The following is a 21,600-nucleotide window of genomic DNA, read 5'->3' on the forward strand; positions in this document are numbered from 1 at the left end:
CACACACACCAGAAGGGGAAAACACATTAGACTGCTCTTAACCGCAGAGCAGACAGTTTGGGCACATTAGAGTAGCCCTGTTCACAAACCTCCTAATATAAGCCACAGAAACCATTTTCAAAGGCGAACAATCTGTCAGAGTGCGATAAGCGGCGGCTAACTCATTTCAACATCAAATAGCTTCACACAAAGGGTTCAGGTGTTCGTGTCTAACCTGGTGATTAAACCGGTGGGAAAGTGTCAGAGTGGGTGGTTTCAAACTGTACGGAGCTTCCATGAGCTGTGAGACATTCAGTTCGTTTGACATGTGCTCTACTGTCCGCATAGTGGCAGTATTGCAAACAAACTTGAAGCTAAAAACAAGAACCTGGGAATGAGCTGGATCAAGATAACCAAGAAAACCGGAAGTTAAGCGTGTTTTGTCTTTCAAAAATGCTAGTAAAAAATTTAGTTTTTGTTAAAACACAAAACCATCATAATATAAATAATGAATAGTTAAAGTGTAAGTATGATAAAATCTTATTTGTATTATTGGAATACAGTACTTAACATAATATATTGTGACGACCGCTGGCTCGGTTGAGAGGAGCTGGCCTGACCCTGTCCTATACCTGACAGTTAACTAGCCAGCACTGTGCCGGCACCTGGCTCAACAAGGAGGAGAACACCTGGTTTGTCTTTTTGTGGTTTTATTGAACGCAGTATGGAGACAAATGAAAACGCTGTCCGAACTGGCACCATGTGCTCTCTCAAGAAAATAATAAAAGAATAAACAACACATCTCCCAGAACTTCACCATCGCCCGCCAACAGAACCAAACCAACACGCCCACCTGTCATCCCTCTTATACCTTCCCACACCTGTTCCTCCCCCATCCCACATTGGCCAGAACAGCGCGGCATTTTGCAGAAAACAGCGGTAACCAATACATGCACAGCTTTCAACAACAGTGTCAAACCCATTTGCACACAACAGAACACACGAACATTAGCGGCCGGTCAGGGTCGCCACAATATTACAATATTTTATTGACTTGTTTCAACACTAGACTATAATTTTCGAAACTATCAATCATACACTGTAGAATAACAATACTACTACTAATAATAATAATAATAAGGGAGAGCAAGATGGGGAATAAGATATGATCACATAAAAATCCGATGGTATCTTGAGCATTTCATGGAATATTTGTTTTCTGATATCCACAGCTGTAAACAGATCACCAAGATTAGCATTTTGTTAAGGCATCTCACTTTGTGACTAAAGAATTTTCCAAGGGTAATTTAAAGGTCATCAGTCCATTACTAATGTGTTATTAATAAGAAAATAATTGTCCGATATACTGAAATTAAAAAATAGTAGTTGGTTGCTTTACGGTGCTTCAGTGATGGAGTAATAGTGCTTTGCCCAAGGTTTTACTACTAAAAACAGATAGAACACAATTGTACAGCAAATAACCACAATATAACCATTCAGGTCTTGATATAAGATTCCTCTGGGGCCCTAAGATGGAGTGTTATAGCCCAACATTTTCTCACAGCTTCTATCGCAGTCGAATCAACACATTCGCACAACTCTACAAAATGCTCACGTATCATTGTGTGTTTTATTTTGAAATTTTTATCCGGAACCACTATGTTTGGCCATATCCGCTTCACACTCGCTGAGCGAAGAGAAAGCAAAGCGATCAGGCGGTAGAAATGGAGAGCAGAAGGGCTGGGAGGGTGAGCGAAAATGTTGTAGAGACATGGCGTGGCAGCATGACAGAATAAAGGGATTTCAATTCTCTTGAAGGAGTTCTCTGTAGCAATACGAGGCTGAGGAGCCCAGCTAAGTGTCTGGAGGATTTTCATTTCGATTTGCTTTGGTCTTATCTCGGTTAATCAGTTAACACATAACGTTTGTGGTGGGCAGGATCTGCAGAGAGAAGTCTGCAGCTAACAGTCCAGACTGACAGGATAAAAGGTAAACGCAAGTGACTTCTGTTAGCGAACAACCACCCAGGACTGTTGTTTGTTTACATTCGTGATAACACCGCACTGAAGTTGCATAGTCATATACGTTATCCATTGTTTGGTAGCTCATTCCGACAGCATTGACAATTTTGGCGAGTGTATGCAGCACGCTTTTGTTTGTATTTTTGTTCGTTTGAACTGACATGATGTTAGTATCGTGGCGCGGGCGCAGCGACATGCGTGAGCTAAGCATCGTTTAGAGTAGCTAGGCTAATGTTAGCATGAAAGAGGTGCCACATGGGGCTCTGCTGTAGCCTTGGCTACCTGTCAGTGGTAGAGTATCTGTCCGGGCATGCCCTTGGACACAAACATTTAACCCCCGAAGGAATACATCCGGTATCAAAACATTTGTGTTGAATTAACACTTCATATCAAAACGGCTATAAATGTTAGTTGTGACCAGTGTCACTGCTTGTCGGTGATCACTTAGGAATTGTTGACTTCCCCAAATGTTATAGTGTAATCTTTTATCAGTGGGTTGGTAAATCTGGGTAGTGTTGTCATCCAACGGTGTCATTTCAGGATGTATGGAAAGCTATGTGTTTGCATCATAAACACATAACTATATTTTCTTCTAATAAAATTATTGACCTGTTCAGTTAACTTAAGCACCAAGTCTGTGCAGCATGGTGTCTGAGCCCAGCTTCAACTTGTATGGTTCAGTGTGGCTGAATATCTCCTGTGCTTTCAGGTAGCTCAGTATGAGTCGAGATGGGTGGGCAAGGAAGAGAGCCAATGCCAGTGATGACGGTGGTTGGGCTGAAAGGGTGAGTATCACTCAGGTCATTATAACCAACATTTTAGTGTACAAACTAGCCCAGTATGAAGACAGTGTGCCTGGAAAAAGTAGAAATACAGTCAACAATAGACAGTTAGATACAGACAGGTGACAAATTAAAGGAAAAAAAAACAATAGTATGGTGTTTGGCCACCCACCACGTGCCACCAGAATAGTTTCAGTGCACCTTGGCATTGATTCTGTGACTAGTGGAGGAATGAACACCATTCTTCCCAACAATACTGCCTCATTTGGTATTTTGATGATGGTGGAGTAGAATCACCATATAACCTAGACATTAAGTAGACAAGAACTCTGTAAGTGTCTTAAAATGGTATTTTTAAGCCACACAGTAGCAGCATGTATGCATCTTTTAAATGTCATGCACACTAATAGGTTCTGGATAGTTTGTAAAGGAGAATCCACATAAGAACTCAGGTTTGTTATCCGCGCAGATTAAGTTGTCAGAAAGGTAAATGATAGCAAGACAAACATATTACAATATGAAGACAAAGTACTGTAATACTGGTACCAACATAACAGAACTATGTATGTATTGAATGACCAAATGTCAATTTTTCATAGTATGTAAGCCTAATATACTATGTGTCAGGAACATGCTCAAATTCTGTATGTGGCATGTAGTTGTGAATGATCTATGACTATGATTCGTCTTCATACGGGCAGGGTGGCTACATGGCTGCCAAAGTCTCCAAGCTGGACGAGCAGTTTAAACTTGCTGCCCCCAGGGAAAAACAGAAGGAAGGCACATGGTCCAACATCTTCAGTGGAGTAGCCATTTATGTCAATGGATACACAGGTAGTATGATATTACAAACCATGTTTTACAAAAATTGAAATAGTAAATGATGGGTGGACAGAGCTTTTTTTTTTGTCTTACTGTTTTATTTTTGGCCCGTTTGTGCACAGAACCAAGTGCAGATGAGCTACGCAGACTGATGATGCTGCACGGTGGGCAGTTCCATGTCTACTACTCTCGCTCCAAGACCACCCACATCATTGCCAGTAACTTGCCCAACAGCAAAATTCAGGAGCTCAAAGGGGAAAAGGTCATCAGGCCAGAGTGGATCACAGACAGGTGTGTTCAGTGGGAGTCGATTATATCTACATTATGTTGTACAACATTAGCTAAAAATCTTTGTGTTAACATCTCATTTATCTAAAACAGCATCAAGGCTGGGTGTCTCCTGCCTTACCTACAGTACCAGCTGTACGCAAAACAGAAAGGCACACTCTTCCCTGGCATAAATCTACAACAGACCTCAGAGATTGCAAGCCTGAGCCACAGGCCACTGCAGGCGAGCATCCATCAAAAGCTTCACCTGCCACAGCGCAACATTCAGCACTCTGTTCCCAACGATGAGCAGTCGTCATGCAGCTACCAAAGCAACAATCAACTTCAATCTATCCAGCACAGCTCTGCAGCTCGTCTCAGCAACCGACCAAGTCACTTAGCATCCAGTCACCTCAGTATAGCTCCCAGACACAGAAGCCCTTCACATACCTACCTGGTGTGTAACTCAAGCTCCACAATGCCCCCACAGCCTACTCCACAAACACCTCATCTTAATCTCCAGCATCAGAGAGCTGACCAACCACAACCTCAGATTAACTCTTCTTGCAGCACCCACCAGAGTGGCTGCAAGGAAGTGGAATTAAAATTGTGAGTATGTGAAGTTAAAAAGAGGGAGGGATTGTTTGTTGTTTTTCTTTCAAATTAGAGGTAGTTATCCTCAATAATTTAAACAACTTGTTACATTAACATGCTAAGAAGTAATCTCTTTGTTTCACAGAAATGGATTATTGCAGACCTCACTGGACATAATGAGCCATTCAAATATGAATGAAATGCAAGAAAATGGCCAAGAAGATACTTTCCTGCAGGTGGTGAAGGAAGCACCCCTGACCAATGGACACACTCACCTTGTTAATGGTGCCTTAAAGCCAGAGGACCTTTCTCCTCTTACAGATGTTAACAAGGAACTGCCTGAGTCTGGAGTTAAGAGTCCAGAGGAGAAACCTCCGAGTCCTCCGGTACAGTTTCAGACAAAGTCTGACCCGTACGAGTTTCCTCACAGTCCTCCAAAGCAAACACTTAAACCTCCTCCACCCACATACCAAGAGGCTTTAAAAGCTACCAAAACCCAGCTCCAGCCATCCCTTCAGGCTGATTCAAATCCTGAGAAGACTCCTCTTTCCCCTGCATCTCGCTGTTTTCCCCATTCTCCAGTTCGCCTGAATGGAAGTCACCACAATGCCTTTTCATCACATTCTGCCTCATTCAACACAACCAACATAACAGCCAATCCTAGACCTCTTACTGACAAGTCATCGGCACAGCTGCTGGCACAGACAGGTGGTTTGATCTCTGAGTTCTACTCTCACTCACGTTTACATCAGATCTCCACATGGAGGAACGGCTTTTCTGAATACGTGAATGAACTGCACAGCAAAAGAAAAGCAGCAGGAGGTGCCTCCTTTCCTGGAAAAGACCGGCTGAGAAAATCTGTAGCCCAGTGCTCTACAAGCAACCAAGGTAGGAAGTGACTGGTCATATGGTTGCATCTTTCTTTCAGGAATGCATACAACAGTGTTTCTGTAATTTCCTAATCACATTCAGCTGGATCATTATCCCTCATTCCTAAAATGTCTCCTGTTACTCAACTGTGAGCTGTCTAGTAAAGATGTTAAAATCATCATGGGGTATCATCATGTATAAGGAAACCGGTATGTTTAAGTGTTCTTTCGGTCATCGTAAATATTTACATTATCAGTGTTGCTGATAAGTAATAACGAATTCATGGCACTTGTGTAGCTTCTTTTGTTCAAACTGGATGTTAGGTTAGATGCTGTGTTCATGTTTTTTTTGTGATTTGGAAAACTACTGAATGACCAATATGCCTTCATGTGTCAGGTACAGCAACACCTGCAAACGTTAAATCTTGTATTCTTCATGTGGACATGGACTGTTTCTTTGTGTCTGTGGGGATCCGACAACGACCGGACCTTAAAGGTAAGGCACCTTCTCTCTGTTTAATTGTGTGCTGGCAGTGAAACATATGTTCATATGTAACACAGGCACCTGCTACATAGAGCGGTCCCACATATCCACTCAGAGTTCCTGATGTTTGTGGTTTTCTTACAGGAAAACCTGTAGCTGTCACCAGTAATCGTGGACAGGGCAGAGTACCCCTGAGACCTGGGGCGAACCCTCAGCTGGAGATGCAGTACTACCAGAGGAAACGAACTCACCCTCAGCCTGGTGAGACTGTCATATTCAGCCTGGAGAGTCCTGATTGGCTCAGTGCATTTCCTGTATTTTCTTGTGTGTTTTACTTCATTGTAACCTCCTTGACTAAGTGTATCCCTGTCCGGCCTCTCAGAGCTGAACGATGAGGATCTACACAGAACTCCATCACAAGAGAGTCCTGAGTCCCATGCAAAGGAAATGGACCAGGATGCTGCTGCTCTGTCAATGGCAGAAATTGCATCCTGCAGTTATGAGGCTAGGTAAAAGATATAAACACACATTCATATGCATTCGGTGATGTCTGCATTTTGTGCTAACTCAAATGTTACTTAACTGGTTGTCTCACAGACAGGCGGGTGTGAGGAATGGGATGTTTTTTGGCAAAGCAAAACAGCTGTGTCCCTTGCTACAGTCTGTCCCATATGATTTTGAGGCTTATAAAGAGGTGGCTCTCACCATGTATGAGATCCTGGCTGGGTAAGAATATCTCCCTGGTCGATTTTTCACTGCACGATTTTTACCTGCAAAATGAACTAAAGCACACCTTCTCATTTATTTGTTCTTTGCAGTTATACCCATGACATCGAGGCGCTGAGCTGTGATGAAGTGCTGATAGATGGTTCTGCTCTGCTAGCTGAGTTGAGCATCAGCCCTGAAGATCTTGCAAAAGCTATCAGAGGAGACATCAAGGAGAAAACAAGATGCTGTGCTTCAGTGGGCATGGGTGGGTTAATGTGTCTTATACTGGGAAATAGATCGACAGTGTTCATATTTTACAAATTCAAACTGACTGCTCTTTTTTGCAGGGTCCAACATCCTGCTGGCTCGACTGGCAACCCGAAAGGCCAAGCCAGATGGGCAGCACTTCTTAAAGTCTGAAGAAGTGGATGATTTTATCAGGGACTTGCCAGTGACCAGTTTACCGGGTGTGTGTGTATATATATACAGCACCACCTGCTGGTCATGTCCATTAATTTATAGCATTTTAGGTCTTGTAAACATTTCACTAAAAGTATTTTTTTTTTTTTTTTTTTTTAGGTGTTGGGACTGTTATGAGCAGTAAGTTGGCTGCTATGGGTGTAAGGTCATGCGGGGACCTCCAACAGGTGCCTCTGTCTCAACTGCAGAAGAAGTTTGGACCCCGCACTGGACAAACCCTGTTCCGTTTCTGCAGAGGTCTAGATGACCGGCCTGTGCGCTACGAGAAGGAAAGGAAGTCTGTCTCGGCTGAGATGAACTACAACATTCGTTTTACAAGGGTTAGAGCCCCTTTCTTTATTCTTTGCCATCTCTTCTTTTTCCATCTGCCCTGCATTTCCCACCTACAGTATGTGTCTGTAATCTCCCTGTCCCCACCACCTTTGTGATCAGATTGATGAGGCAGAGTGTTTCCTGACTAACTTGTCCATGGAGGTGCAGAGACGCCTACAGGAAGCAGGGCTGCGAGGCCGCAGAGTTACTCTGAAGGTCATGGTTCGCAAAGTTGGAGCTCCACTCGAACCAGCTAAATACGGTGGTCATGGCATATGTGATAACCTAGCCAGGTAAGAATGAGTCTGTCATCTCTGTGTGTAAGGAGTGGTTGATAATGTTCTCTTTCCATTGCTTATTTATGTCATTGTGTTTCTGTAGACTCATTTTTATCTGTTTCCTGCTGTCAGGACTGTGACGCTCACTCAGTCCACCGACAGCGGTCAGCTGATTGCTGCTGCAGTCATCAAGCTGTTTCATGCCATGAAGCTGCAGGTTCAGGATCTGAGAGGAGTTGGCATCCAGGTTCAGTTTCTCGAGGGACATCATTCTGTCCCCCAGGACTCCACAGGTCACCGGACACGCTCCATCAAAGACATGTTACTTGGCCAGTCACACAACAGAGGTTTGTATACGGTTTTTGTGTTTCAGTTCATATAATGGATGTCATCTAAAAAAACATCACCTGAGTTCAAGATCAATGTTGCTCCAGATGGTGCAGAGAAGAACACACATCAGGAACAGACTTCCTCAGCCACACCCCTATCATCTGGCTCCTCTCCAAATCCTCTGTCCTCTCCTGACCCAGTCCCTGGGACGAGTAAAGAACAGCAGGGAGGCAGACAAACCCCAAAACATTTACGAACACGTCTCAACCTTAGTATTGAGGTCCCCTCCCCTTCACAGGTGAGGTTTGAAAGATATTTCTGATAAATTAAAACAAAGACTGAACAATTAAACCTTTATGAACAAGCTGTTTTTCTTTATAATATTCAAGGTGGACCGCTCTGTGTTGGAGGCCCTTCCTGCAGAGCTGAGAGAACAAGTGGAACAGTCGTGGACTAACCGTGATGGGAGACCAAATAGACATTGTTCAGTCAGTCCACAGCCTCCCTCTCTGAAGCCTCATTCAACCTCCCCTCCTCATCCTCATACCTCTGGATCTGCACTAAACACTCCGCCTGTAGGAACTTTGGTTCTGCAGATTCTGAACCAGACAGACAGTCCAGGAATTGTACTAGAGCTCCCTAATTTGTCACAGGTAGGTATTAAGTGGTAATTAAATTTGCCAGCACAAAGAACTTGGAAAATCAAATACCCTCATACAGTTAAATAAATAGTGTTTTGAAAGCATGTTATCCAAAAACAAACTAAATTGATTGTACAGTAATCAAATTTTTACACTTATTCTTCAAATTTAAATATTAGCCCCCAAGAAGTATGCAAAGTTGATTTCATAGCTTGTGACAAGACATTCAGCTTCACCTAATTTCATGGCTCTCTGACTGCAGGTTGATCCTGACGTATTTGCTGCCCTTCCCAGAGAGCTCCAGGAAGAACTGAAATCAGCCTACAATCGTGTAACAACTATCCAGCCTCAGGCAAAAATGTGTAAGTCCCCAGATGAATTATTTGTAAAGCAATGCCTTTTTTTTCCTTCTACTATTTATCAGCACATCAATTTTCTTCATCTGATTTTTGCCATTTGTTGTTCTGTAGTGGACCAGAAGAATCCACTGTTGCAGCTAAAACAGTCGGGAGTAGGAATTGGCATTGGTCGGGTGAAGCGACGCTACAAGAGAAAAAATACAGTCAGCCCTGTGAAAAAAGGACCATCCCCTATGAAGAGACGCCCCACAACAAACAGCCCAGCCAAAACCCTACCACCCCTTAAAAAATCGCAGGAAGCAATAAACATAGTGAAGGTGAGCCTACTGTATATAGTTTTTCATCAAGATGAACCTTTTGGTTAGTGGTAGTATGTAAAGATAGTTTATGGCTGTTTGGAACTTGACATACTGTATCTCTCCAGCTCACATCTCTTTTTTCCCTTCTCAGACTGAAAATGGACCCTCCACATCCTCCTCTAAACAGGACATCCCTGAGTCTCCGTGTAAATTCATCCCTCGCCCTGCTCCAACACTGGCCGGAGCTTGTGATCTAACAGACATTAAAACACTCTTACGGGAATGGGTCACCACTATAACAGGTATACAGCAGAATGAGCTCTGTAATAATGCTAACGTGGTTGCAAAACTGCATTTTTAGTTCACTTTTTACATTTTGTTAGAACCCATGGAGGAGGACATCCTGCAGGTGGTGAAATACTGCACTGATCTGATTGAGGATAAAGACCTGGAGAAGTTGGATTTGATTATTAAATATATGAAAAGGCAAGTACAATACAGCTTAGTCTCCTGCGTTACTCTATCCCCACGTCTTTATTTTTTGTTGTTTTCATTTCTTCCTTATGTAGAATATTGATCATATTGATCTTTTCTCTGTAGGCTCATGCAGCAGTCAGTGGAATCTGTTTGGAGTATGGCTTTTGACTTCATCTTAGACAACGTGCAGGTGGTTATGCAACAGGCTTATGGTAGCACCCTGAAGATAGTTTGAAGGAGGACTGGTACTGATTTCACTGCCATTACCACTTCATGTTTCGCTACTTTCACAAGTCTTTCTGCAGCACAAAATATGATACCTAAATCATGATTTTCCTCCTCCTCAACTGTGATGTCATTGCAGCTTCTTCTCTTCAGTGCCCTACTAACACACAAAATATGAAAAAGTCACAAGGACCATGGCAGTATTTGATGAGAGTATGCACACTACATTATTCCTGTACCTCTTCTTTCAGAGACAAGTAACACAGACTGAGGGGCAAGAAATGTACTCCTCAAAATCCTGAACAGTGAGAATCGTAGCAGTTTTTTGAAAATTCATCATTTTTCATATGGAGTTCTTTTTCAAAGAATGCCAAGACTCATTTTCATGCATATGTGAAATTTTATATCAAGATTTTTACAGGCAGTACTTGACTATTTCTTATAAATTCCATCTATACCAGGCCTTGTAAGATTTTGAATTTCTCTTTTCCTGGTGAGTATTTTCCATCTGATATAGCAGTTGACTTTCCTTGTTTGACAAAGGATTCAATAGTGTTAACAGTTGAGGTATGTTTTTTTTTTATTCAGTTATACACCTAAGCCAGTTTATTGACAATAATGACGGTTGTAAACAATCATGGTGGAGTATCTTTTGAGGTTTTTGAATTTGTTAGCCTCGTAGCATTCATATGACATCAATCTTCTAATAATCTTAGAAATGTTTTGAAAAAAATCTGACTTTTCATCAATGCTATTTTGGTGCTCCATGCCACTTGTACTGACCTGTGAAATATTTACTACTGCTGCGTCACAAAAAGTAGACACCATATATTGTGTATACACTAGAACCTTTTTGTCTTTTTCAAAAAAAGTGCCAAATGCTGTTATTATAGTATGTAAATAATGTTTTTAAAGCTCATTGTTAAAAGGTTAAAAAGTAAATATGTAGAGGGCTTACCTCTTGTATTGTTTACATGTAGTGAATTCTTAGTAACTGTCTTTAAATTGTAAATCTTCTCACTCTAATTGTTTGTGAGTTTTCCAACATGGAAATCAGAAGCTGGCCAAAGCACTTCATATGGGGTTAACTGTTGATTCTCAGTAGCACTCTGACTTGGGAGGATGTTGGCAGGGGTTATGGCAATCAATAAGTAGCCTATGCATTTCTTTCTTTCACTAATAAGTGAGATGTCTCTTAAAAATTTCATACAGCCTTTGTATATGGAGTATATCTTGGTATTCTTGTGTCTTTCCATTGGTTTCTTAAATCTGAATATTGAGATAATACTGAATTTGCATAGGAACAGATTTAATGTTTAACTCTAACCCATGTTGTGTACATCACACAGACATTTGTATGGCTTGTGACTACACTCAATGGTGATTAGAAGTACTCAGCAGATGTGGCTGACCTTACCATGCAAGACATTACACGTGTGGATGAAAAGTTTGTTTAAAACTGTATCTCTATATGCAAACCAAATTAATCAGTCATTTTTAACTTGTTGAAATGAATGTAATTCATAATGTGCAAGTCTCCACTTACTTCAAGATGTTGCTTCTCTTCACCTGTCACATCTTTGTGGAAGGGAATGGCCGGGAGCTAAAATTGGCCAGTCTTTTGTCTTCTCTCAACTGGCTTGTGCCTGAAGACCTGAAGCTGTGAACTTGTTTCTAAGTTTTATAAAACTTGGTAATAAACTGTAAACTCTGTATTTAATCTATTAGTCTCTGGTATTATTTTTTAAGTTCTAACCTAACTTCTAGATGTGTTCAAAGAAGCTCACATAGGTTCTGAAAATTATCTTTAAAGGAGGAGATGGTTATTTTTATTGCTAACTGGAAATAATGAAGAGTGACTATACAGTTTTGTGCAAAAGTGTTAGCCACTAATTGTAAAGTGAGGTTGCCTTTAAAAATAATGCAATGAATAGTTTTAATACATGAATTTCAGTAAACAAAAGCATCAATAATTGGTGAGACCACCATTTGCCTTTACAACAGCACCTATTCTCCTCTGTACATTTGCTTGTAGTTTTTAGAAAGTACTTGACAGGTTGTTCCAAGCATCGCTTGGAGAACTTGCCACAGTTCTGTGAATTAAGGCTCTCTCTGCACCTTTTGTCTTTTCATTTGATCCTAGAATGACTTAATATAGTTAAAATTATTCAGTTTACTTACAAATGTATTCAACAATGTGGTAGCTGAATGTTACAAACTTGAAATCAAGTTATACCAAAGGCTGAACATAAAAATCATTAACATATGAGTACACTTGCAGCCCTGAAGAAAGCAAGGGCATTCACACGGTTACTGTTGCAGATCGTCCTCTTAAATTTAATTTCACATGTAACTCTTAGCTAATTTACACAGCGTGAAAACGTCAGGAACAAATATAGTATATATAGTATATAGTAGCAGGGGTGTGAACAGTCCATGCTGGGGATGGGTGAGGTTCTTGAGGAGGTGGGGTCCTTGTCTTCCACAACTTTGCGTTACTTTCAGCACGGCTGCCTTTCGCTTTAGCTCAAGCACTCTTCCATGCTTTGGTTGTAATGATGCTAACGTAGTCGATGCTAGTAAAAACAACACTAACAAAGATAGAAAGAGCTACTAAAGTCCATCTCGTCACTATCTCTCATCCAGTTATACTTTCCATACAACTTTAAAAGTGTGCTATAACCAAGTTTAAGCATTATGAGCATTTCAATAATAAGTGTTAATTTAGAATACCTTGCAACATAGATGTACAGTTTTAGTTACAACTTCTTCTTCTACATATTAAAGCAGTGTAGCCGTGTAAAAACTGTCCAACTTCCGCCCGAGGTCACTAATCAAAACTTCCGGTCGAAGTCGCCAAACCGACATCTTGCTGTCTGCAGCCAGGTCCCTCTCGTAAACTAGAGTTCCTCTGACGTTATATTCGCGGCAATCATTTGCGTTTCCCGCATGAACGCAAGTGTTGGTGATCATCGTCAATTCACCAGGTAATTATGTAATGGCAGCATGGTTTTGTATTTCTATACTTATTTAACATTAGAAACGTTTGTTATGTTTGTTAATATATCAAACGTTGATCAAATATTTTTAAAAGGCAGGAGGAGTGTTGATATCCACAAACATCGCAAGGCTAATCTTAGCTAGATAGCTTAGCAGGCTAACATAATCTCCAGAGTTGTCTAAGCTTTTCCTTCCTTGCTTTCCAGTTATTTTTACTTAGATAACGTTATGTTTCTCGATTAACTAATGTGTATTAATTCTTAGCACAGAAAGCCAAATAGTAAGCATCAAACAAATAAACAATGCTAACGCTAGCTAACAACATAGAAACAAGGCGTGTCCAGCCGTTACCATGGCTTTGTCTCTGTCATCTTAACCTAAAAGACGCTGCTCGGTCTGATCGCGTATTTCTTTCAATGATTTGACAGTAACTATACGTTGGGTCCTTACCGAGGCACTCGGGTTGATAATTGATAACCATGTACTTGTAACAGATGCCATTTCCTACTAGCTGCTAGCTTATTAGGTACCTTTAACTAGCTCTGCAATACGAAAGCCTTGCTATAACCGAGGTTTATGTTAACATTTTGTTGAAGCGATTTTAGAGGTGTTTCTAATATTTTAATAATCTAGATTAGAACTGGCTAGGACTCCAACTAACAATTGTTTTCTTTATCAAGTAAATTATTCTTTATTTTGTTTATGAAAGTAGTGAAAGATGCTGCTTAAAACGTGGCACAGATTATGGATTGTCACAGAGTATTGAGTTTGTTGTGTTTCAGCTAACATGTCTTAGCCCCTCAGGTCCAAAGAGAGTTTCACACTAAGCAGGCAACCATGGCCAGTCAATCAATGGAAATCCTAACAAAAGTTTTGGAGCAGTCTGCCAAGCTGGTGGAGGAGCAGGTGGATACACAGTTGAGCAAACTGAATGAAATGGATGAAGATGATTTGGAGAGACTGAAGGAGAGGAGATTAGAGGCACTTAAAAAAGCCCAGAAACAGAAGCAGGTATGTAGTATTCATTTTTACTCATTGTTTCATATGGTGAATTTTGCAGCATGAAATTATCTTACTTAAACTTACACTCTACAGCTTTGTGAAAAGGGATGAAGAGGAAACGTTTAGCTAGAAACTTGTGACACAATTTAGGAGCACTCATAGTAGCTTCGAGTATGGCTTTTGGGGAACACCAGCCATCCAGAAGGATTTTTCCTGGGGACCATTGTTTGACATTGTACATATCCCAAATCCACCAACAAAAAGCACTGCATGTCTTCACTGTGCTGTAATGTAATAGCCAGTTTTTTCTGCTATTTGAAGGAGTGGCTGTCTAAAGGCCATGGAGAGTACAGAGAGCTTCCAAGTGAGAGAGACTTTTTCAGTGAGGTCAAGGATAGCAAGAATGTTGTCTGCCACTTCTACAAAAATTCCACTTTCAGGTAAGTTCATATCAAGTATTTATCTATCTATAAAGATCCTAAGTGACAGAGAGGCTGTTGTATGATTGAGAAATTTAATCTAGTAGGACTGCACAATAAATTGATTTGGGAGTGCAATTTAGATCCCTGTGTGACTGATTCTGCCATGTTTGCATTAGCACAGAGATGCTTTGCATCAAACCAAGCTCTCCTTTATTCTCACTAAGCTGCCTTAACCAATAGCAAGAATGCGTTACATCATGTGATGAGATGTAGAGAGGAAGTAAAGACAGATTCAAAAACAAATCCAATGTGTATGACATTATTAAGGATATTCTGTGCTCTCCTGCAACTATTTTTCAAACATTGCACTGCCTGCTCTATATGCTTAGTGCCAAATAGCAGTTGAGGGAGAAATAAATCATTCTGCGGTTATTAGTTGTGGTTATTGGTTAATGGAGCTTAGCAAGGAAAAGGGAGGGCTTGTTTGATGAAGGCATCTCCATGCCAAAGCAAACGCAGCAGAGTCATTGTGACGTGAGACTGAAATCACACAAGGATCTAAATCACGCTCACAAATCGATTTATCATGCAGCCCTATATTCTAATATTAAAAAGATTGATTGACAAAACATTAAGCTGCAACAGTACTGATTATTCATTGTTTCACTAATTTATCAAGCAAAAGGAGCCAGAATTATACACCATGCTACTTGAATTTTTACATGACTGTTTTCTTTTATGTTGGATCCCTTCTGCAAGTTTTTTTTTGGGGGGGTCAACTGTTGGTGGTTTACATACTTATGTTGCACATGCATAATTGCACGCTCACTGCTGAGTATTTACACTCCACGGCTCCCACGTAGCATATATTCTGTCTGCATTATATTGTGTTCTTGTTGTATTTTTATTTGCTTCCTTCACTTGCTGCTTTAAAGTGCCTTAGATTTGTGATTTTACTGCCTATAGATTTGTTATTGCTCATCAACTTTATATTTCACTTGTATTGTGTGCCATTCACGTGGATGGCAAAGTAAGAATTTCATTGTACAGGGAAACATGTTTCCTAACTGTACATATGACAAACACTATGACCTTGACCTTTGACCTAACATACTTTATCATCAGGATGCTAAATGTTGTTATATGAATTCTATCCCTTATGTGTAGATGTAAGATCCTTGACAAACACTTGACCATCTTGGCGAAGAAGCATGTTGAGACTAAGTTCATCAAACTGAATGCAGAAAAGGCCCCATTTCTGACAGAGAGGCTGGTGATCAAGGTTATTCCTACGCTGGCTTTGCTGATAGATGGAAAAACAAAGGACTATGTGGTTGGATTTACTGACCTGGGAAACACAGATGAGTTTTCCACAGAGATGCTTGAATGGAGACTTGGCTGTGCAGGTGTTATTAACTACAGGTAAAACAGAGATTTACTCCTTCATCTTTAAAGCCATTTATTGCAGGTGTTGATAAAAACGAGTTTTTCTACCCTAACTTTGACACCTTTTGTTTTGTCCTAGTGGTAACCCGATGGAGCCACCCACAGGGCCACAGAGATCAGGCACAAAGTTCACAAAAGTGGAGAAGAAAACCATCAGAGGGCGAGGTTACGACTCAGATTCTGATTCTGGAGATGACTGAGAAACACTGACAGTCACCCGGTCTTCTCTCAGGGCTACCTCACTAATAACAGTCTAGCAGACAGCCCACTTTAGTTTTCTTTCTCCTCCCCTCTTTGTGAGTTACCTGTTCATTATAAATGTCCATATTGTAATTAATGTCTAATCAGATTATTTTATTTAAGTTAGCCTTATTTAAAAGATAAGGCCATTCATTTTCTATATTAATAGTATTTTCAGCAATCTCCATATAGAGGCTAAAACCCACAATGTATTGCCTCTACTCATGGTTTATGTCCATGAGTCTGTCAGTCCTGGATAAGCTTTTTCATCTGTGCCATAGACCTCAATTGATGTTCAAAAAGGATTAAAAACACATTAGTGAAACACACCACTGCACTAGGTAACACGTTTCTTCATTAGGAAAACCCAGACCCAAGCATGAGGAGCTAGCACTGGGTAACACGTTTCTTCATTAGGAAACCCCAGACCCAAGCATGAGGAGCTAGCAGATGGTAACAGAGCTCAGAGATCCCACAAAATTCTGCTTGTGCATTTAACTCTGACTCTAGCTAACTTCAGGAAATTATGGCTGCTCAGAGGCTTCAGGGCAACATGGTTAGGTCTGGGATTTTGTTATAAAAAAAAATCATGTCACCCAGTGCAGCGGTGTGTTTCCCTAATGTGTTTTTGTTTCTGGACAACAACTGATCCTGTCACACAAACAGGACTAAGAGACTGACGGACATTAACCGTGAGTAGAGGCAATTAATTGTCGGTTTTAGTCCTTGTATGGAGATTGAAAATGCTATTAACACTGAAAGTGACCATCCTTATCCTTAAATGAATTATCTGCCATGTTTTCTGTTTGAATAACTGATATACATGCCCTTCAAGACAGACTTCACATCAAATTGTAGAGGATCTGTTTCACTGAGCCACTGCACCAATCATGTATCACCTAGCTCTTAGCTTTATAGTATTGCTACTGATTTTGTCTCCTCATTGGATAAAACCTTAAAACGTTTGCTTAAACTACAGGTGTTCTCATTAAGATAGTTCTGTTTATTTCAAGTGTTTCCTTCTAACTGTGAGTCTGATGTTTAGAACCGAAGCTATGATGCATTGAGTGCCAAGATCATCTTTTAACATCAGAATAGTTTTACATGACATTTCATCATAGCAAAACCTTGGCTTAAATAATGCAGCCTTAATAAAAGTATACAAGGAATTTAAATATTTGTGCGATTTTGTATTACCCTTTTATCAGGTTTTCTACAGCGCTTCAATTATTCTCAGATTAACGTATACATGGGCCTATGTGAAGTGACCCAATTCACATACCACTAATGCAGATCAAAGTTGTTCTGCCTTATCAGATGCAACAAGACACAGAGTACAAAAACGGCCTGTACACACAAACTTAAGCTGTCTCGAATCCATAATACATACTAATTCTAAGCAGGTTATGAGTATGCAGTGTTTCCATAAAGACTAGTCAGTATGCAGACTAGAAAAAAAGGGCATAGTTTGAGTGACACTAGTCTCCTGCAGCGCAATGCATAGGAAAAATCTCTGGGTAGTGAAATGTGAAACTGTTCCAGAAATACTTAAGAAAACAAGTTTTAGGGCAAAAATTGTCCAAGTTTCATTGACAGTGTCATTCTTTAAAGTCACAGATTGACTGGTTGCACTGTGTATGTACTACATCATTTAAATACTAATTACAGAAAACGGTATACACTGGGGGCAGCCTTGTAGCTGGTCCTGTGCTGGCCAATGCCTTTGTACGGAGTCTGGATGCAGGTTCTTACAGTCCAAAAACATGCAGTTTAGGTTAATTGGCAGCTGTAATTTGCCCATAGGTGTGAATATAAATGGGTTTCTGTTGAACCTGTGCAGGGTGCACCCTACTTCTTGCCCAATGTGAGCTGGGATTGACTCCAGCCCTCTAAATGATAACCAGATATAGCTGATGGATGGATTTGTATAAGTGGTATGTAGTGTGGAATTGTGACACAGCTACAGTCCTGTAAAGAAGTCCAATCATAAAAAAAAGTGAGAATGCCTGTATGAGTAAACCCTAGGTGTGTTGGGCTTTTCATTTGGCTTCTGAGATAAGCTCTAATAATTGCCAGTCTGACTCAACAGAGAAAGTGAGAATTTATCACACATAAGTAAAAAGGTTGTTTCATTTCAAAAGGTCTTTATGTTGTCGTGTTTAATAAAGAGTCTGAACATCACCTGTCTCTAAATTGTCATAGAAAACACTTAACAGCTGAATGAGAGGTTAGTTTTTAGATTGGCATTTATTGATAGGCAAAACAAACCAAAGCATTTTCCCAGTGAAGCAGAATCACAGCTGGTAGCTTTGTATCACAGGACTTAAAAATTCTTCTATTGAGAGTGTAGCTAAGATTCAATAGCCTTGGGCTCTACTGGTTGGATAAGGCGACGGATAATCAGCTCTCCTTTACTGTTAATGTAGGTGTTGGCCATGTCCTGTTCAGTAGGGAGTCCGTAGGGGACCTTCAGTGGCTGGATCCTGAATTTACCAGAAAAGAGATGACAGAGGAGCAGGAAATTAGATTCCCTGAATGTCCCCTCATTGACCAAAAAATAGTTCAACAGGTTTTTACACTATATTCTAAAATATAAAAATCCTCAACTCCTCTAACTCACTTGCTGCATGTGTTAGAGTTACAGAAACAGTCATCTTACCTCACCAGGTGCTTGACAAATTTCAGTTGGTTATTGACTGCAGGTGTATTTTTGTGAATTACTGGGACCTGTGCCTAAATAAAAGGAAACAAGGATACAACGAAGTCAGTGCTAAAAAGCTAAGACTGTGAGCATGACAAATTCAATACAATTTTACCTCTAGAAAACACCAAACACCATCATCAAGGTTCTTGGTGCCTCTGTAGCAGACATTTGCTAGTTCAGTTAGAGGTGATACAGTCACAGCTAACAATTTATGGGATCATCATTTGATACCGCCCCTCTGTTCCTTCATTCTACCAGGCAAGATTGAACCACACTGTATAATCCTTATTAGGCTGCTAAATGGATGGACTTTCCATGACCAAAGGTTAGTCAAAAAATGCATTTCATTAGAGGACATTTACCCAAGTCTTTAAAGTTTTGAGTTTTCTGCATTTTTCTTTACTTTTCTTTCTTTTATTCTCAAATGATTCAAGCCTTACCTTTTGAAGCCCCAGGTGATTCACCATCTCTTTCTCCCAGTATGGTCTTCGCATCACACTTTTGACTCGTGTTACTATATGCAGTTTATGAGGCTGGTCTGGATCGCCACCATATTTTTCATGTTCTTTTGATCTCTCAGCAAAGAGCTGCAAGAAAAACACCCTTTGAATACTGACAACAGAGCTAATGAGCTGATGCTTTAATAACTTAGAAGTACAGAACAAAGAAGCATTATTACCATTTGCCAGACAATCTATCTTTGGGGTCCTTTGGCAATAATTCTATAATAACAGCCCCAGCCTCCTGTCCTCTGTGCACTGTTTATGGAACTTGCTGGAATTCTCTCCTATGTAATTTACCAATATGAACCATGTGATGCCGCAGGCTAAAATTACTAAGGTATAAACATTTGATATTTACAAAAGGTAGTTCTATAACACAGGGACAAAAGCTTAGATAATAAAGAAGAACCTGTTTTGTACTTGAGTGTTGTGAACTGCAATTTGTTGAATTATGTGCAACTAATATACAGCAAACATACAGGCTTTTGCATCGATTCCCACCTCTTTTGAGATTCTTGCTTTGGTAAATTTACTGCGTGCTGACACAAACCACCGGCAAGGTGACAAAACTGTACCTTCTGTCAGGATCTGTAAACATAAATAATCAGATATTAGACAAAGTTAACAACAAAGTATTAAAGACTAAAAGACAGCTTTGTTCTCTATTACACAGGCACACATATACAATGGCCTCTAAGTTTGGGCCATATGATGGCAAAACTACATAAATATGACAACATTCAGATTTTTGCCACAGTGTTTATATTGTGGTGGTCATCACATCTCTGGGTTTATTCTACCACTGTGGACAATACTTTAAGTCTAAGAGATATGCAGATTTCATTTGATTTTTTGCAACAATGCGATCTTATTTAATGTCCCGATTTAGCCCAAATCAGTCATTCCTGTCAGGTCATTTTTTCACCTAATATATTTTCAACTGTTTCTCTGTGTAATATATCACAATTACATGTTGGTAACATTATAAGTAGAGACAGGTGGTTTATTAATATCATCACCATCATCATCATCGCCTTCAGGGAAAGACCAGCTGAGAGCAAACGCTCATTCTCAGTGGTGCCCTGACATACAATTAACACCTTCGAAACAGTAAAACAAACACATGATTCATATACAATCAGTATTAAAAAAATCACAAAACACACATCATAAACAATAAAATATGTACACAGGGTCAACATAACATCAAATCACAGTGTCCAAATCGTCAGTTACACTTGTATTTAAACTGTAAAATATTATATAAAAGCAGTTTAAATTGAGATAAAGAAATGAGTGCACCCAGTCTATGATTTTTTTTCTGCAAACTGTTCCATCTTTGTGGGGCATAGTAAGAGAAGGACATCTTTCCTATTTCTGTATTGGCAAAAAAGGGCTCCAGAACAAGATAACCTTGAAGGACTCCTCCAATAATACCCAAAAAATTAGACTTAAAACAATCTACTACATCAACTTGTGATCTATGAGACAACTAGTTTCTAAACCAATGACTTTTCATCAAATCCAGTATGGCCAGGTTTTTGCAAAAGAATGTTGTGATCCACAGAATCAAAAGCTTTGGTTAAATCAATAAAAAGATCTAATTTTCTATCCAAAGCCTGTGCAATATCGCCAACACCACCACCATCATGATATAAACAGAGACGGGGGATTTATTCATGTCACCAATCTATTTACAATTTAACGACTTTAAAGTCTGGCACAGTGAATTAGAAGTCAGACTTCATTTTCAGCTAACACGTTTTAGCTGAGTTGGAACGTGTGTTGAGCAAAACAAATATAATATAATACAGTATATAGAGTTAAAAACCCAAAAATAACCAGTTTACTATATTTCAACATTAAAGACTATATGCCTTCAAATTATTGACATTGAGAAATTCTGGCTTAAAGATAACAGTTACGGAATATGTTGTTTTTTTATTCAAACATATACACTGGAGTTCTTACCTTGGAAGATAACGAGCTCAAACTGCAACCTGACATGTTTTATTTTACCAATAACAGCCAAACTCCTCTTCCGTGACACAAACCACAGGCCAAGGTTACAGCCACGCTAACATCACAAATAGGCTTATGGCTCAAACGTAACTAAACCTTATAGGAAAAAGCACAAATGGAACTACATTCATATCGTTTTCACCCAATTTACAGTAGCTATGACAATGGAACAGCTGAAAAATTAGACTAAACATGTATAAATGCTCTTGTCGATATTCTTTCCCCCTCGGTTGTCCCCACCGGAAGCGTTAGGGACTTACATTGAAATTGCACCGATAGGAAAAACGTTCTGTGCGTAATGTTCCTAGAATAGCTATTTGATTTAAAGAAAAAT

At 39.9% G+C, this 21,600-nt stretch overlaps 3 protein-coding genes across 4 annotated transcripts; 2 read left to right on the top strand and 1 right to left on the bottom strand.

Annotated features, from left to right (window-relative positions):
• Positions 1-1,622: 1,622 nt before the first annotated feature.
• On the top strand, positions 1,623-11,634 carry rev1 (REV1 DNA directed polymerase). Its single transcript, XM_020609506.1, has 22 exons — positions 1,623-1,968; positions 2,710-2,785; positions 3,484-3,616; positions 3,727-3,895; positions 3,986-4,480; positions 4,611-5,353; positions 5,732-5,830; positions 5,963-6,079; positions 6,201-6,327; positions 6,416-6,544; positions 6,637-6,791; positions 6,874-6,993; positions 7,106-7,326; positions 7,439-7,611; positions 7,729-7,943; positions 8,031-8,224; positions 8,316-8,579; positions 8,830-8,929; positions 9,038-9,243; positions 9,377-9,527; positions 9,609-9,711; positions 9,826-11,634. Exons 2-22 carry the CDS (start codon positions 2,720-2,722, stop codon positions 9,935-9,937), a joined length of 4,092 nt encoding a protein of 1,363 aa, XP_020465162.1. The 5' UTR covers positions 1,623-1,968; positions 2,710-2,719; the 3' UTR covers positions 9,938-11,634.
• A 1,177-nt stretch (positions 11,635-12,811) lies between these two features.
• Positions 12,812-16,130, top strand: txndc9 (thioredoxin domain containing 9). 2 transcript variants are annotated; one of them, XM_020609472.1, is made up of 5 exons: positions 12,812-12,914; positions 13,724-13,938; positions 14,251-14,369; positions 15,519-15,773; positions 15,877-16,130. In XM_020609472.1, exons 2-5 carry the CDS (start codon positions 13,765-13,767, stop codon positions 15,995-15,997), a joined length of 669 nt encoding a protein of 222 aa, XP_020465128.1. In that variant the 5' UTR covers positions 12,812-12,914; positions 13,724-13,764; the 3' UTR covers positions 15,998-16,130. The 2 variants fall into 2 exon arrangements, with proteins under 2 accessions (XP_020465128.1, XP_020465129.1); XM_020609473.1 differs by having other exon boundaries at positions 12,821-12,914; positions 13,732-13,938.
• Positions 16,131-18,265: 2,135 nt separating this feature from the next.
• On the bottom strand, positions 18,266-21,522 carry mrpl30 (mitochondrial ribosomal protein L30). The gene is made up of 5 exons (XM_020609474.1): positions 21,216-21,522; positions 19,746-19,832; positions 19,182-19,328; positions 18,697-18,770; positions 18,266-18,520 (listed from the first exon to the last, which is right to left on the bottom strand). The coding sequence occupies exons 1-5, from the start codon at positions 21,249-21,251 to the stop codon at positions 18,388-18,390; spliced, it is 477 nt and encodes a 158-aa protein (XP_020465130.1). The 5' UTR covers positions 21,252-21,522; the 3' UTR covers positions 18,266-18,387.
• Between the last annotated feature and the right edge of the window lie 78 nt (positions 21,523-21,600).

The sequence above is a fragment of the Monopterus albus genome, unplaced genomic scaffold, assembly GCF_001952655.1.
Source record: "Monopterus albus unplaced genomic scaffold, M_albus_1.0 scaffold99.1, whole genome shotgun sequence".
NCBI classification, from domain to species: Eukaryota; Metazoa; Chordata; class Actinopteri; order Synbranchiformes; family Synbranchidae; genus Monopterus; species Monopterus albus.

Bases quoted from the DNA above. Each gene is read 5' to 3' on its own strand.
- rev1 (XM_020609506.1), top strand. From the start codon at position 2,720: ATGAGTCGAGATGGGTGGGCAAGGAAGAGAGCCAATGCCAGTGATGAC. The intron at 3,617-3,726 runs GTAGTATGATAT...GTTTGTGCACAG, and splicing joins TTATGTCAATGGATACACAG to AACCAAGTGCAGATGAGCTA. The intron at 7,944-8,030 runs GTTTGTATACGG...ATGTTGCTCCAG, and splicing joins TGGCCAGTCACACAACAGAG to ATGGTGCAGAGAAGAACACA.
- txndc9 (XM_020609472.1), top strand. From the start codon at position 13,765: ATGGCCAGTCAATCAATGGAAATCCTAACAAAAGTTTTGGAGCAGTCT. The intron at 14,370-15,518 runs GTAAGTTCATAT...CCTTATGTGTAG, and splicing joins TACAAAAATTCCACTTTCAG to ATGTAAGATCCTTGACAAAC. The intron at 15,774-15,876 runs GTAAAACAGAGA...GTTTTGTCCTAG, and splicing joins GCAGGTGTTATTAACTACAG to TGGTAACCCGATGGAGCCAC.
- mrpl30 (XM_020609474.1), bottom strand. From the start codon at position 21,251: ATGTCAGGTTGCAGTTTGAGCTCGTTATCTTCCAAG. The intron at 19,329-19,745 runs GTGGGAATCGAT...TTTTTCTTGCAG, and splicing joins AAGCAAGAATCTCAAAAGAG to CTCTTTGCTGAGAGATCAAA. The intron at 18,771-19,181 runs GTAAGGCTTGAA...CCTTTTATTTAG, and splicing joins ATCACCTGGGGCTTCAAAAG to GCACAGGTCCCAGTAATTCA.